Source organism: Pezoporus wallicus, unplaced genomic scaffold (genome assembly GCF_028554395.1).
Source record: "Pezoporus wallicus isolate ANWC-B61680 ecotype Strahan unplaced genomic scaffold, APGP_CSIRO_Pwel_v1 contig_8218, whole genome shotgun sequence".
Taxonomy (NCBI): domain Eukaryota; kingdom Metazoa; phylum Chordata; class Aves; order Psittaciformes; family Psittacidae; genus Pezoporus; species Pezoporus wallicus.
In genome coordinates, this window is record NW_026636063.1 from 70,854 (window position 1) to 88,231 (window position 17,378).

General features: G+C 43.4%; 1 protein-coding gene across 1 annotated transcript in view; it reads right to left on the reverse strand.

Moving 5' to 3' along the window:
- The window catches only part of LOC130593648 (echinoderm microtubule-associated protein-like 1), an 87,388-nt gene extending 70,314 nt beyond the window's left edge, over nucleotides 1-17,074 (reverse strand). The window contains exon 1 of the mRNA XM_057398961.1: nucleotides 16,949-17,074. Within this exon, the coding sequence (XP_057254944.1) occupies nucleotides 16,949-16,976 (28 nt within the window). The 5' untranslated portion in view covers nucleotides 16,977-17,074. The remainder of the gene's footprint in view (nucleotides 1-16,948) is intronic.
- Nucleotides 17,075-17,378: the final 304 nt, after the last annotated feature.

Below are 17,378 nucleotides of genomic sequence, written 5' to 3' on the forward strand. Positions count from 1 at the left end.
CAATCTTGTGATTTATTGCTGTTTTCCTTCAAGAGCCAGGCATGCACAGCTCCCACCTCAAAGAGGAAAGCTGCTGGCTCCCAGCAGCCAAAAAGCACAGCAAGACTCATGTGCTGTGGGTCCCTTTGAATGAGTAAGCAGCTGAAAGTAATACCACTTATATTTTCTTTGGCAACGGGAGTTATAGACAACATTTATCCTCCTTTTCAAGTTTTCTGTGAACCAACTAGTGCAAAATCACAGCTCACATAACTGGAATACAGACTCTATTTTGTAGTACGCTAGCTAGCTTCATCTCCAACAGACTAGCTTTGAAATACTGATAAATTCACCCATAAGATATTCTGCTCTCTTCTGCTTAGTAGTGGATCTTGAAGCTAGTGTTTCTTTTTTTGTGTAATCTGACCCTCTCTTGGTTCCACTCTTAATGCTCCTCTCTATCAGCCAAGGCATTAATCTCTAGTCTGTGTCCTAAATCCATTCCTGGAAAGGCAATGGAAATAGGAATTAATGATATTTTTCAGTTCAACCAGTACATGCCATAAATATTACACTTGTTCAAGACACAAGAGGACAAAGATACACCTGTCAGCTGATGCATATTTGGGTCAAACAATTTAAAAAAAAAAAAGATGGGATTTTAAGATGTTAGGAACCTAAATTTAGTCCTAAACAGTAAGTCCAAGCTGAGCTCCCTGAAGTCAGTTAAAGATTTGAATAAGAAATGAAACAGACTCAGGAATAATATTTCCAAGCAGGACTGCAAACTACCTCCAGGCATCTTGCCACTGATAATTTCTGCTTGTAGCAATGACACATAGCACTATTCAATGGCCTTCGGGGTGCGTGCCTATTCAGTGGTTGAGAACTTGTAGTAGATCTCCTGCACAAAATACTCTGATTACCAAGTGGTTGAGTAGCAGGCTGTCCCGCTGGAGGGCATTAGAAGGATAAGGCATCAGCTGGGAAAAGAAAGAGACCCAAGCAGTTCCAGTAGAAAAGAACAGAACTAGAAAACATCTGAAAATTGGGCCCTTAAGTCTAGATTATTAATAGCTGTGGAATGGGTGTCCTTGAAACAGAACCTTCATTGCCCAAGTTCCCCAGATGAACTCTCTAAGCTCTGGTCTCTGCACTTCATATGACATGTTTGATGTTTACAGTAAATGAAAAATCATTTTTCTGATTGCTGCTCCACATGTCTGGCACTTTTGCAGTGAGTTCTTTGCAAATAAAGAAGATAATGATAGAGTGCATTTTTATATAATGGGTGAGCTACAGGGGCACCTTTATTTCCTCTCTTTCCAGAAAAAGAAAAAAACTCCAATGGCCTCATAAAATTCAGACTTTTTTCCAGCTATCATCAAACACAGGCAGTGCAGGCTAGCACACAGAGCAGGGAGAGTATTAATGTCTAGCATGGCAGACAAGCCAAGTAGGGCTGGAGCTTGGCAGGGGACCAGCAGTCCTTCCCTGGTGCAGCCACATGGCATCACTAGGGAAAAGGTTGAGGTCTGTTGTGGAGGGCCTAGTACCAATTCCTATGCCACTTCCTAAACGCTTCTCCACACCATCTGTTCACAACATCCTGGCCCAGTTACTTAGGCTCCCCTCTGCTAGAGGATTTGAACCCTCTCAAGAAGCTGTAGGATAAGCACTAGTACTTATGTGCTCAGCAGTGTCAGGACTCAGGTACACACAGAAGTGGCAAGTTGGGATGAAAGGTCCAAACCTGCACTTACATTGGAGCTCCAGCACCCACAAAAGGATTTGAGACTCAGGTACCCAAACGTTTGCTCCTCCTTGGGACCCCAAGCTCTCTGTAGGCTTGAAGTGGCTTAGCAGCCTTTGATTCACTCAGGAACCACCAAGAACCTCAGAGGCTAAATTCCAGCCATCCTGTGAGATGGCCAGCTGGGCCACCCTTTGCAACTGACTGGAGCAATGTCTGTGTATTTCTAAAAATGGGGCCCTGTCCTTATTCAGGAACCTCCCTCCCTTTCATTTCACATGTTTTATATCTGAGTAATGGCTCAAAAACCCTGAAACAAAGCAAAAATAAGGATTGGATAAATTAACTATTACTACTATTCATTATCAATATCTCTATAGTAACAATTGTATGCATGAAACTTCAGTGCAAATGAAAATATATCCCTCCTTCAGACATCTTGTGAGTTCATTTATATGCAACATAGCTTGTCAAAAGATGGTAAACAAAAGACCTGGTAGGAAGAGGATTTACTCTGAATAAGCTGATAGCTACAAATGATTCTGAATCATATCGGAATTAGGTGACTTAGTGCCAGTAATGCCACTGGCACTGCTGCTAGACTTGACACTGGTGCAGGACTTAGTCTAAGAGGCTCTTTTGATTTCTCAGAGTCTACTACTGGCTAATTTCCTATTTATTTTCCTTTTTTATTATTTGTCCTTCTTTAGGACTTGTCAGACAGAAAGGCAGATGTGTGAAAGGATCTAATCTAGGCTATGCTTAGGTTATGAGAGGCAGGAGGTGAAGGAACAAAAGAGGAGCAAGACAGAAAAAAATATCTTGCCATTCAGCTGAGCCACTAATATTTCCTAATTGCAATAAATATGATACTGCACAGAAGCTCCTAATGATCTTATAGAAAGCATTTTAATAGGACTCTGTCAGGTTAAGCATTGTGTTTAAAAACATAAATGTCCTTAATAATTCCAGATTAAAACAGAATGAAGTTTGAATACCCAATTAATTTCCCCCCTCTTTGTGCCAGAGTCTGAACTGTATTTCACACAACTCAGCCATTGAAAACAGATGGGGCTTTATTCCGGTGCTTTCAGGCTGTAGCACACCTACATTGTATGAGAGGACAGTGCACAGATGCACTGGGCAGTGCTGCAAAGGCAGCTGCAGAGATGCAGAGAGGCCACATTATGTCCTGCTTGTCAAGCTGCCCGGGCAGCTCTTGTTAGCTTTGGCCCAGCCTCAAGCCCTGGGGACAGGAGCTCTGGGTCTTGCAGAAAGGTTTCCCCCTAAGGACAGCAGCTCTGGGGCTTGCAGGAGGGTTTCTCCTCCAAGCACAGCATCTATGGGGTTTGCATTATAGTTTTCCCCCAGCACAGCAGCTCTGGAGTTTGCAAGAGAGCTTTCCCTGTCTGTTGCTCTATGCAATGGGGCTGTAGCAGCTTCACTAGCACCAGCATGGGGGGTCCTCACATGGCACTGGCTTGCACTATGCAGCTTCATTTTCTTGTTTTAGTGCATGACTTAAATGTTTCCATGTTTAGATTACAGGCCCTTCGGAGCAGAGCTTAAATCCAGAGCAGTGACTATGTTGAGTTTAACTGAAACTGAAGGAAAGAGCCTATGGAAACTTCTTCACAAAGAAGTTTTGTAAATACTGGTTTGATACTATGGTGATGGGTCCTTAGAATTGATGACCCCATTTTTCTTTCTATTCAACTCCTTAGTTTTTTTCCAAACATGCAAATCTTAGTCCTATCCTTTATGGCAGTGTTGATTGTACATTCTTATGCATCAAACAAGTGCCAAGGAAACCATACTTAGAGAACAGCAATGCTGGATCTGCTTCCCAGTCAAGCCTCTCACACAAGGAGGGAGGCAGGAGGGAGCCAAATGCATTTCCCTGCCTTGGTATCTCCAGGGGCCTCTGGATGTACTCATTTACCCTGGGTTTTGGTAAACCACAAAGGACAGTCCAAATCTGAGAGGGGTGAGAGAGCAATGAGTTTTGCCCGAACAAGAAAATACACACACTGACTGAAGGGCTTGGGTATGTTGCCAGGTGGAAGCAACGCCAAGGACATGCTTGAGGTAATGTCCTCTGCTGTTTGCATCATCTGCCTGCTGAAACCCACCTTGATGCTGGCCCTGCAACCTGCAGTCCACCCTCCCATGACAGTGAGCCCTAGAATAGCCCCGCTGCTGCCTGCTGTAAGAAGAGCTGGACCATGCTGGCAGCCTGAGCTTGGCCTGTGGATTACAGGGTGTCTGATCCCTAAAGCCCCTGGCTTCAGGCCACAATCACCATGAGTCTCTTCTGGTAGCTGCTGACTCTCTCTAGCATTTGAAACACCCCAGAGTATCTATTCCCACTTACCAGAAACACACTGCAGCAAATTTAGTGGGCTTCTGCATTTGCTATCTAGCAAATTCTCCTCTCCCAGGTGGAAGGATTCTCTGCTTCTTTTATACTGAAGAAACAGAGGAAGTAAATGCTTCAAATTATCCTACAATATGGATGACTTCAACAGAAGCAAGAACGAGCACTTAGAGAATGATAGAAGGATTACTGTCACTATATATCATTATCTGGGGGAGAACAAGCTCGATGCACTGGCAGCTTTGTAAACATCTCTGACTGCTTAGGGAATCTGCAACACAAGCCAAAGTGTTTGAAAACATTTTTCCTAAACCATGCATTTCCCAAATGAGTATGAGCAAATTCAGGCCTGGAACAACTCCAGTGAGCATGATACACTGCCACTAGGAAAGAGCAGAGGCAACTGTGTGTTATCCCCTCCTTCCCAAAATGATGCAATATCTCTTAAACTCATTTGGGGGGAGGTGTGTGTGTGTGTGTGTGTGTGTGTGTGTGAGAGAGAAATCCTAGAAGGATAAAAGTCAATTCTGTTTTCCTCAGCCTCCAAGCAAGTGTGTATTCGCTATATACTGCAGTGTTCTGGCCCAGCCAATTGTGCTTTCTGTTTACTTCTTTTTCCAATCTCTTCCATAAGCAAAGATAAAGCCAGTACAGCTCCAGCTGTACTTTTGAACCCATGTTTAAATGGGGTGGAAATAAATCTTAATGAGATTGTCCAACCCTATTACCTTAAGTAGTGTACCTCAAATGAACCCTGCTAAAGGCTGTAATTCCCTTCTGGGCTTTCAGTGACATGAACAAGTGACTCAAATTTCACTATAGTGGTTTGGGTCATCATTGGATACTTGGTAGAATTCCACCTTTATTGCATAACAGTTGGAAAAACCTGCCTTTATTGAAGATGTGAAAATAGTAGAAGATCCTTCCCTCTAATAAGCACAAAGAAATTTTCTCATAATATTCACTCCAAGTAGAAAATGACTTTTGCATTTCTACTCCATGGGTATTCAGATACAGAAAACCCCAACCTCTTACGATTGGTATTTTGATACTTCCTATTCCATCTCTGGATAGAACCAAGGTATTTTCCCAGGATTTGCTGCTGAGCAGAGAAAGGAAGGCAGCAGCTGATGGGCAGGGCTGGAAGAACCAAGGAAGAGCCAGAGAGGTCTCAGGCTGTGTGTCTCCAGGGAGTACTGTATTGCGGTAGGGACATCGCTTATTTAGGATGTCTCAAGAACCACGTACACAGTTGAAGAGAGCTTTTAGGAAATACTTGCCTAAGATCAGAAAGGAAGAAGTGGTCCTAAGTCTTTGGAAGCCTGCAGCAGTGTGCTCCATATGAAAGGCATGTGGAACTCGAGTAGGTGTCAAGAAAATATCAGTCTTCCTAGCCCAAACCTGCTTGGCTGTGCAGTTAATGAGACTTTTAAATCACATTGTGCCCACAGCAGTCAGTGAATAACACACATAATAAAGGTCCAGAGAAGATATCCCCCCTCCTTGTCTAAATTAAACATAAGGCCTTGAAAATACAGAGAAAGCAGCCAAGCATCATCAGTAGCCAGAGAATTTAGACAAGGAAGATAATTCAGTTCTCCTAAGTGGCTTTTGGGAAATATTGGAAGCAAAACCAAGGATTTAAAAACCTTTTACTGAACTAAAATTAACCTCCAGATCCAGGCAGAAACCTAGGCCTATCTCTGACTGCAGATGAAGCTCAGTGGAGAATTAGCATTCCTACTGATTTTTCATACCTTTTATAGATGTTTGATACTGCATCAATACACAGAAATTTGAGTACATAGGCTCATCAGACACTTTAACTACTGGTGAGGGGTGAGGTCAGGGACTCACTGCAAATAGTGAGTGATTTTGCACAGAGGAACTTGACCAAGCCTGGAGAAACTGTACTCAAGGGTGACTCCAGCTGCATTTGCCCCTCTGCATTCTTCAGGCAGCCACAGCTGTTTGGGTGGGCTCAGGACCATGCTGGGGTGGACTCACACTACAGCCTTGTTGTGCCCTCCACATCGGCTCATTAAAGCATTCTGTTGCTTCCCTGAAGGCAGCTTAATTAACAAGGCAGATTGTCAGTTGAGCAATCGCCTCAGAACAAGGAAATCTTTACAGATTTGGCACCATTATCTAGGATAACCCAGCTGCTGAACTTCATTAGGAAAAGAAACAAATGCTAAAAGTGCGCTCACCTTGGAGGCACATTTCTGCGGGAGAAAGTAAAACCAGTCTAGGAAAACTGACTATTTCTTAAGCCTGCATCTCCCCCGTGGTCAAAATGGGGAAGTTCAGCTCTTGACTACCATTGTGTCTCATAGTAGTGAGTTTGCTTTTGCACCTTTGGGTGCTCTTCTGCTTCCTTTCCCCTGCAGCGACATGGCACAGGAGTACATGCTGATCTGGGAAACAGACCTGTCCTGCAGAGGTTCCAGGGGCAGCATGAAGCAGGGAGATTTCTCATGCTCAGGGTCTGATGGTCCTTCTGATCCTCAGAGGCTGATATAGTGATGAAGCCTACCTTATGTCAGTTATGTTTTGGCTGATCTGAGCACTGAGGCTTCTACTGTAGGAAGGGGAGACTCATCATGTCTTGATAAAAATGTGTCATCTGGTCACTTTTCAGTGGTAGTCTCCTTCCAGTGTAGTAAAAGCAGAGTGATGAGCTGTCTTCTTACTCCCCCAGCTTTATAGGACAGCGTAGGCAGGGACTAGTAAAGGACAGCAAAAAGACTTTTCAGCTACTTCATGTGTGGGGAGGCTCCCCAAAAATCTGAAGAAGCCAAATAGTTGCAGGAGAGGAGTTTTCTGAGAAAACATTCCTCCTGAGTAAAACTGAGCAGATTGAAAGCTTTCCCTGGAGTGCTCCAATGTTTTTTCATTAAATGACTCAAAATGAAAACATGCAAAAATGTGGTTGGTGTTTAAAAAGAGTTTTTGTTAGAGAAATATTATTCTCCAGGCTACACATGTGAGCACTGTGTGCCTCATCCTGCCATATCTGTTCCAGACAGTGCACATTTTCCTGCACTTTGCCACGTGATGCTTCTCCCTATGCCTTAGATGTTTAAATACTTTCCCAAAACGTCTTCAAAAAAAAAAGATCCTCACTCTCCAGTGCTATAAGACTCTTCATATGTTGCTGACTGGGTGAAAACAGACGGTGCATCAACATCTTGACAACCACCAAAAACTCATGACCCAAGAAACCTGGCTTTAGGGAAAAAAAAAATCAAGATACTCTTACGAAGCTTATGACAAACATCAAAGAGTTGGCAGCACTAAACCAAATCAAACCATTGAGGCGAAATTTCCCAGAGAAATTGCTTCCATTTCATCAATGTACTCTCTGTTTTCCAACAGTTATGCCTGAATATACAATTTGGAATTTATGATAGATGCAGGAAATAATAATTTCCTTCTCAAAATCCTTTCCACATGCGGTCCATATGCCTGTAGCACAAATGGATTGCAATCTCACGTCTAAGTCAGACGGGTGTCAGAAGGCCACTGACTGTTGTAGCAACGGGATGAACCTGGAAGCCTCTGATTTGGGTAAGAAGAGCTGTAGAGAATGTGAGATATAGTGTCCCAGCGACAAGCTGCCTGTATCAGAGGTGCTTGCGTGTGAGGCTGTTGACACTGTGAAGTATCTCCAAACAATTGGTGAGCTATCAAGGTATTATAACACATATACTTATTGCTACAGAACTAGTTATGAGGTGTCAGAGTGTTTGGTACCTTATGACATACGTGATTCCAATAAGCTGTTTATCGTAACATCACAATTTCACCCGTTGGAAATACCGAACATGGTATAGAATGCAATTCCAAGAAGATCAAGGACAATTTCAGGCTAAGACAGCTTGAAAAGTATTACTGGGAACTGAATGGCATCTGTGCCTCAGCTGCAGAGCAGCTCTCGAAGGGAGAAGAATTGCTCCACAGGGCAACTGTGGAAACCAAGCTTTTTACAAATGGTCACTGATGACACATTCCTCATCTTCTCGTATCAGAGCAAAGACCACAGATCTGGTTTATGCCCAACACCTACAGCTGGCAATGAAGTTTGACTATATGAAATACAGTGCTGTACTGGGTGCTCTGAAAGACGACCTCCTCAGGATCTCTGACTGGACACCAACATTAGCAGACACTGGGTTTGGCTTAACCTTGATGTGCCTCAGTTCCTCACATTTGAACTCTGAATAATACCACACACATGGCTGTGACTTGCTGCTAAGTCATACCTAGCACTGTTGCAACAGGGCAAATACAAAACAGTCACCGAGTTTTAATTAGGTGCAAATAAAAATACACTTCTCTGAGCAATCATGCTGGGACAAAGTATGACTAATGCACAGTGCTTCCCACGCACCATGAGAGTGCTTGCTGGTGAGGTCTTACCCAGCAGACCTCACCAGCCTCACTGCACAGGGCTCAGGCTATTTGTCTTTAGAACTGAGCTGCCCCAGCTGTCTGTACCTATGGTTCAAGTAGATAAAAGTATTTACAAGATTTCAAGAGTCGTGATCCAAATTCCTTGGACTGAATGGAAAGGCTTCTCTTGACTCCAAGGGGTCCAGGTCAGGCTCCTAAAGCTCTTCCTTCCCCCAGAGAGTGAGAGATACACAAATTGAAAGTCCAGCCTGAAGTTAACCTGTAATATGACCAAGCACACCCTGAGACCCTCAGCCTTCTGTCAGCTTTGCAGACTTTTGCATATCTGTGAAGAACACTTAGGTGTCCAGATGTTGCACACAGGTCTTTTTCATGTGCTTTAATTTCTTCATTGTGTCAGAAAGACCTCTTTAGGCCAGTTATCTAGCTACAGGAGTTATTACCCAACCCTGACTTCAGGCCTCATCTGAGTAAGGACTTGAAGAAACAGGCTTTTCCTCCCAAAGCAATTTCTGTGATTGACAGACTGTGTACAGAACTAGAGAGCAGCTCTGACCAGTCCCCACGTGCCTCGCTGATTCAATGGTGACTTCAGATGCTCCGTGGAATCCAGAACTCCTTCAGGAACAGATCCTGGGCACTATCCACATGGTCCATGCCCAGAACTTGGCATCTGTCAGGAGCCCATTCCTCTGCCCCAGAGTGTCTTTCCCGCAAGGAAGAAAGCATTTGAGGGATCTTGCCAGTCTTTCAGGTAAGTTTTAGAGGAGATTTGAGATCTAAGGGAATCCTGAATGCAACAAATTTATCTGTGGAAATCATTAGTGCGTGGTGATTACAGACAGAAAGGAAAGAAATGACAGGGACAGAGAAGCAACTGACTATGTATATGAGAGACTAACACTCACCAGGTTGGTGGGAGGGCAAACTGGGCATTTAGTTTGGAGTTTGAATGGCAAAATAAGGGAAAGGTGTCCCACCCTCTAAATTACAGCCTACAAACCAGGTCTGTAGCAAGAGAGGGCTCCAGACAGCAAGAAACAAATGTTAAATGCAATTACAGCTTCTAAATGCCGATGGCTTAACACAGACTATGTTGGAAATGCTGCAGATGTTGTGAGGCATGAGGAGAGGAAGAGAAAAAACACATTGGTTGTTTTTTTGCATGCCTTAAGTTACTGTAAACATCATGGAATTAGTCTGTTCACATATTGCTGTACAGCCTGTGCAAGTGCTCTTGCTCACAGACCCTTGGACAAACAACAGCTTCCAAGTATTTCTACAGATAAGCACAATCCTCTTGTCAGTGGGATAGGGCAGGGAGGAAGAGCACTGGGGAATTATGTAGCGTCTTCTGTATTTCCTTAACTAGATCCTTAACCAGCATCCCAGCTGCCAGCTTTCATGATAACTTCAACCATTTCTAATGACTGCCTGAAAGAGTTCTCCTTCCTCAGCACTCACCCTCAGAAAAAAAAAAAAAAAAGGAGGGGGGGAGGGGAAATAAATCCTCTGTTATACTCTTAGGTATGATTTCAGTACATTTCTGCAAACCTAGACTTTTGCGAAAGGGTGTTAACGCCTCTGGCAGCTCAGATACCTGCCACTTGGAGCCCCAGTAGCGCACAGCACACATCCTTACATTTTGTTTTAGGATCATGTTGAGCAGGCGCAGCCCCTGCCTGTCTACCAGCCAGATATTTATCCAGAAGCACACCTCACCTGCTACACTTTAAATGCAGATGCTGAAGATGCAGACTAGCCTTGTGCCTTTGTTCAGGACACTCCTGGAACATAGTCAGCTCCCACCTAACTGCTGCCAAGCCCCAGGGACAGGACACCTCTGTCCTGCTGCTCCCACACTGTTTGCGGTAAACCTCTGAGCCTGTACTCTGGCAGGAAACACACCACTGTGACACTGAGCCTGGACACCCATATTTCTTGTCCCCAGCAACCATGCCGCTACAGCCAGCACAGGGAGGCAGGGCAAGAGTGGCTGTCCGGGCTGCCAAGCTAGCAGAGCAGGGCCAGGGATTCTGGGTCTGTGCTTACTCCTAAGCCAAATCTCAGGGGAGGAAAAGGAAGTTGGCAGCAGCGTTTATTGTTTTCCTGTTTCCAAAAGGTGCAAACTTTGAACCTGAAACTTTATGAGTAGTAAATGCAGGTTGTACTACACTGCTATGTACAGGTATGCTATGTTTGGCTGAGCTGGGCTAAACTCCTGTTGAGAGCAAGCTTGGCTGCAGCAGAGAACAGCTTCTATGCTTTTGATGACAAAGAACCAGCTTTGCCATCTGTAGTGCTTTACACAAGTGCAAACAGGGTTTGCACAGTGTTTACACAGTGCAAAAACAGTGTTTTACACAAGTGCCCCAACCCCCTGGCTCTCTCCCTTTCCCAGCACTGGAGCAACTGCTGCATTGATTTGAGAGGCCTCACACTTCTCCCAAACGGAAAAGCATATTTTTTCCCCAAGAAAAAATCTGATAAGGTGGATAAGGAGAGGCTACATCTGGGACACTGCAGCATCATGGCTTTGAAGGCTGTGTTTGAAGCAGGCAGTCCCTCCACAGCAGGGAGCAAGGCTCAGCCCTCACCTGCCTGGGAAGAAGGTGAAGGCTGCATGTAGGCAATTTTAACCCTTTATGGACAGTTGTCTGAATGTTTTGGATCATGGGGATGTCTTGAAATGCCTCATGGGCAGAGAGCACTTTCCAGGTGTGCCTCTGGCAGGTCTCAACACTGTGATAGAGGGGCTTGCTTGTCACCATAAATCTGCTGCTGGGGCTTTTCTTGCAAAACATGGATTCCTGTGGCACCGGAGTCACTCATTTTCCACTGCTGTTTGCCTGATCCTCATGTTCCAAAAACTCCTCATGTTTCAAAAATAATGATTGTTTCATTATTGTGGTGGTTGCTTCTGCTGTTCAAGGCGCTGCTCAGGCAGATCAAGGACCCGCAGCATTTCCAGGGGGAGCTACAGAGTATGTCAGCCTGCGTACTCCCAGCTGCTGAGAGAACTCTGTGATTTTAGTTTCATCTGCATCAAATCGGGACAAGGAATCCAGATAGTATATTTGGGGTTATTTTACCCAAGCATTCCAATATTTTTTGTCTTACTTCCCATTCAATTTCAATATTCAAATGTAGTCTTTAGAAGTGTATTAATATATTGAAATTGTAGACAAAATATGGCGTTTTGACATGGTGACCTCTGTATTTTTTTGATAGAAGAACACGCTATTGGAAAATCTGTGACCGGCTCTAATAGCTTACATTCATTTTCTGACCGGACTTAACCAAACATGACTGAGGAAAGTGGGGTTGTTCAGCGTGGAGGAAAGGGTGCTGGGGGAAGACCTTGTCACTCTCTACAACTACCTGAAAGGAGGTCATAGCGAGGTGGATGTTGGTCTCTTCTCTCGAGTATCAAGTGATAGGACAAGAGGAAATGGCTCCAAGCTGTGCCAGGGGAGGTTTAAATTGGATATTAGAAAATATTTCTTCACTAAAAGGGTTGTCAAGCTTTGGACCAGGCTTCCCAGGGGAGTGGTTGAGTCATCATCCCTGGAGGTATTTAAAAGATGTGACGATGTGACACTTAGGGACATAAGGTGGACTTGGCAGTGCTGGGTTAATGGTTGGACTTGATGATTTTAAAGGTCTTTTCCAACCTAAATGATTCTATGATTCAAACGGGGTAAATGCTGGCATTTCAAATGCTTCTTTCTTGAAGATTTATACTGACTGACAGACATTTTTCCTTTTCTCTTTAAGACATTTGACTCAGCCATGTCCATTGCAGCTGTAGAGCATGTAGCAAGTTAGCCATGAGCAAGGCTGGCCTCATAAACCTTCAGATTAAATCCATAGAGAGACTTTAGGCAACCTTCAGTGGCACCTAACTCCAGTGACCTGAGCAAGGCTGCACAGCTTCAATGACAGTAGGCATTCACAGTCACTTTATTCAGGCTTTGACCCCATTCTTTCCTAAAGTTGAAAGTTTTATATGGTTTTGCTTGTTTGTTTCTAAGAGTACTGACTGCAAGATTGCTCATGCCTCACTCTGCAAAGCTAGCTCTGTAGGTCCAGGAGTACCAGCACCCCTGCCTCACTTTTCCCTGGCCAGGGAATGTTCCTAGGGAGCTCCAAGCATGGAAGCCAGAGCTGGTGGCTTTCATGGGGTCAGGAGCTGCCATTTATCCTCCAGACTGCTCTCTTGAGATGCTTAAGAAATGCCATTACCTTTCTAATCTGCAGCAGTTTGATGGGTTGATGTGCTGAAAAAAAATCTCCTTGTCACCTCCCTGCTTATCCCAAGGGACTAAATGCACTCTGTACAGCAATTCTGCAAAGCAATTTCAGTGTACTGCCTTTTATTTAGGGTCTCACCCTGCAAACAGTAGTATTCAATGGGACCACTCACATGACAACATTAATGTCTGAGTCAAGACTTTTTACCTAAGGTCTAAACTACAAAGCAGAACTGGTGCTCCAGCCATAAATGGACACAGAGTTATCTGCAAAAAGCTAGGCATTTTTTACCAAATTTGATGAAAGACTAATATAAAGCAGAGTCCTATTCTGAGTATGTGAAAGTGGGCAGTTTTATTGGACAGGAGTACTGCTCATGCATGTGCTGAGTCATTTCTAGTGATTTGTTTTTGTCACAAAAATACATTTGTGTTGTATTTCATAGTGACTAGTTAGAGACAGCCCAGTGTGGGAGCTGGAGGTCTCACTCACTAGCAGCCTTTCTGACAGAGCTGAATGGATTCCCCCTGACAGTGAAGAGTATGTGTTGAATTTCAGAAAATCTAAATTCCTGTAGATTTCTGGATATCCTCATTCTGAAAACATCAATTTTAGCAAATTGGCTCCAGTATGTCTTAAAGACATGTTTGAAATGTGTAATTTTAGCTTTGAAAGGAAGTATTTAACTAAAGAGTCAGGAACATGCTTCAGATGAAAGGTCTTGCTTCCTCCTCTGTTGAAACAAGGCCAGTAAAAGTCTGGGAGGGATTTTAAGGAAATCCAGTTAGATTCTCATGCCATCTGCTGCAGAACAAGCTACATCAATTCTGTTTCTTCCCTTCTTAGCCCTGTTGTAGTAAAAAACAGAAGAAGCATGTGTTTGAATAGCTATTCCTACTTCAGCAATATAATCTTCATCTACTATGGCTGAATCCCTTCTATTATTGCAAAAGTGATGTTATCCACAAAAAGTTCCTCATGCCATTCAGAGTCAGTCTGTGGCTGAAAAAATAAATAAGAAAATAAGGAAAGAGGCACTTTAAGAACCTTTGCATGACTTCAGAGGGTTTTTTTCCTGAAGTCAAAAGGATTGTGTTAAGAACCAGAACCATCATGACTCATATATTCCTAATCAAAATGCTGGGTGCTTGAAAAGCTGTTCAGTCATACAGAGACTGAACTATGTCTCCTTACAGAGAAAAATAATGCACACAAGAGTATACACTTAAATAATTGTTGTGCTTTTCTTTTATCTGCATGTAGGAATGACAGGAAATCTATGCAGCTGGCACTAATGGATAACATCAGTATGCCAGTAATTGGTAATAAGAAAGCAATAGGAGTGCATTTGTCCTGAAGTGATTGATCTTTCTTTCTTCTTTCGTTCCCTGTGATACATTGGGAAGTTAATAGTGTAAACTTTAGAAATTTGCTCACTAACAGATCATTTTGATAGTGATGCTTTCAAAGGCCTTTTTTGGTATTAATTCAGTCCAAAATAACTGTACACGTGCTTACAGTTAATCTGCAATCTGACATCTAGGATCCTTTGCTTAACTCTTCTGCGCTACACTCAAATAACAACATAAAACTTTGTTTGCATCACATGTTTAGTTTTCCATTTGACATCAGTGAAAAGGTGCAGCCACACTGGAAGTGAACATAAAACAGCAAATTAAAACCACCCAATATCTTCATCCTGAAAAATTGCATAATCATTTCCAGCACAGAAGTAGGATCTTCTTACTGAATAAAGCTTCTCTGTGAAGAATCGTTGGTATATTGACCCTTTCGTACCCAGCTATTTAATTCAAAGATTGTATTCAGCAGTTTCCTCTGAGTTGCATGTCTGAGGGAACAATTACGCAGCTGTTCTTGCTACATTCCTGTGTAGGCTGAAAGAGGGCTAAAAATTCTGGCATTAATTTACTGCAACTGCAATCTGCTGTTCTCCAGGTTGTTGGTTGGTGAAGCAACACATACACTTGACACTAATATTGTGCTTTGGCTAAACTTATTTATAGCTGTGTGCATGTGTATACATGGGCGCACGCATATGTCCGTAAGGTCTGTGTTATAAGGAGGGCTCTGGATTCTAGCCACATTGCAGTGCTAATGATATCTGTCACTGCAACCACTTTTTGCAGCTATATTATCGGGCCACATGCAAAACCAAGGATTTTAAAAGTACAATGCCAGACTTATTCTGATTATTGGACTCAACAAATTGGTATTTCTGCACTAGTGGGCATTAATCATTATTTTTAAAAGTTTGATGATGATTTTTGCAACCCTTTTAATGGAGTTTTTACTGCTAAAGTTTTAAACTCTGAACTGGCTAGTAAAAGATGAATAACCACAAAGAGAATTATTTGATTTCGAAATACTTTGACGTGAAACGAAAACTGTCAGCAATTGGTTCACTAAAATTGCTTAATAACTGCACAGGAGTGCCACCATTTCTATCTCCAGTGCTGGTTTTGTGTGCATTTGTACATGCATATATGCATGCACACATTTATACATACACAAACCAGAAAATAATGCAGTGGGGTGGCCACTCAGATGTGATGACCTGTTATTTGTGCCCAGCGTGGGTCAGAGCAGCAGGAGGCAGGGTGAGCCCTGCTACCAGGGAACTAGAATGGAGGCCCCATCTGCTCTGGGAACACAGGAAGACTACTGGGGGAACACAGAGAAACGAACCTTTCCTCTGCATATGGTGGCACATTCCTGATCCACGTCCACATCTAAACATGACTTTGTCTTTACTTTTCATTCTCACCCATAACAAACTGCTTCCTTCCCTCAAATCATGCATCTACAAACACTTTTATGGAGGAAACCTCATAAGTCCTTTCAGCAGCAAAGTTAATTGAGATATCAGTAACTTCTGCACACAACATGCCATGCACTGCCAATATCAGTTTCAACATTAATATCAGATGCCAGCTAAATATTGTCACTGAAATATCCCACCCTCAACTCAGAGTGCTTAACAAGCAGGCTGAGGTCAGGCCCTTAAATCAAAGTCTGCAGAAGGGAAGCTTTGCTGGTAACAGATCAGCCCTTTGAGAAGGTAAGCAGGAAATATTCATCCTCATCTCTCTTTAGGCAACGCTAGCAACAGCACAGGGGATTGCAGATGGTGCAGTTCACTCTGCACCATATACATAATTTATAGTTTTTCACTCAGGTTTTGAGTACGCATTATTGAACTTGGGCTTGTGTTTGTAAAATGGAAGCAGAGAGAGGAGAAAAAAAGCACTGCTGCAGCCACCTTCTTCTCCAGCCCCACATCCTCATCTCTGGCACACAGCCTTCACAGGCCAATGAAACATGACTGTTATACAGTATGCCTATGTATAAATATATATATGAAAACAGAAATGCTTGCTGTGGCAAAAGGAAAAACGAAACTAAAAAGATGTTTCCAGTGGTCCATCTCTTCATTAGTAAAATGCTTTGGCAGAGAACTACTCCAGCATTTTGACAGGAGTTTCCTTTTGTGCAGATAGTCTAGTGAGTGCTTATAGTTCCTATAGAAGTTAAAAAAAAAAAAAGCTGAGAAACATGCTTCTTGCTCATGTGCTTTCCTGCTCAGTGAAGTTTGACATATACATCCGTAAGTGCCAGTAAATGTCTCCTTCCCACATATAGGTAAAACATGTAAGACACTTATTTTGAAAATAAGATACATTTCTATTTTCTTTCAGCAAATAAACCCTTTGCATTACATTTATCTGCCCTTGTGGCATCCGTTACCATCCCAGAAGGTTTATCAAGGCATGAACACAGGGCACATAACATGGCACGCTTGGTCCTGCAGGACGCATCCCCAGAAACTCTGCTTTGTGAGCTTGAGACTACGCACATCAACGCTATCATCTCTACAGACACTTTAAACCATCTGCCTGGATTCCCATACCCTTCTTCCGATCCTTCCGCTGTGCCTTTAGAGAAAATCCAGGCATTACTACCCACAGCAGCCCTCCACCATGGACTCGTAAGGAACCGCACCAGGGTCTGCAGTGGTTGCAGGGAGTTTCTCCTCTCCCTGCTGCAGTTCCAGCTCCCTTTGAGAGCAAACGGCTTCGCGTGTGACTTTGCAATCTGAGAATGTGAACTAGTCGGCAGGACACTGGGGTAAATATAAATCTGGCACTTACCCACAGGCAGTCCCTCGCAGTCTGACATCGTGCGAGAAGTCCTCCTTGCTGGGGGCTTAGGAAAACCACAGCAGGACTGCAAGCACCGGTCCTTCTGCTTGCAAAGGAGGGGGGGGGGGGGGGGGAATATCTAACAATTTACAGCCACCCTTCTCTTACACTGTACATCTACCCACCCAGAGAGCTGTAGCAACAGTCCCGTCCCTGCCTTCTCATTATGGGATGTAAAGATAAGAATGTGCTTTTGTGCCAAAAGAGTGTGCTATTGGTGGATAAATTTGTTGTCATCCCTCCCCTTCGCAGAGTTTCCTCTTTAATGTCACAGAGGCACATTACCCTGTCGGAAAGGCCATCGAATATTTATGAAACGGCTTTTAAGAGCTAAGCTGCAAATCTGCGCTGGAGAAGTGGGCTAATTGCTGTGCTGTGG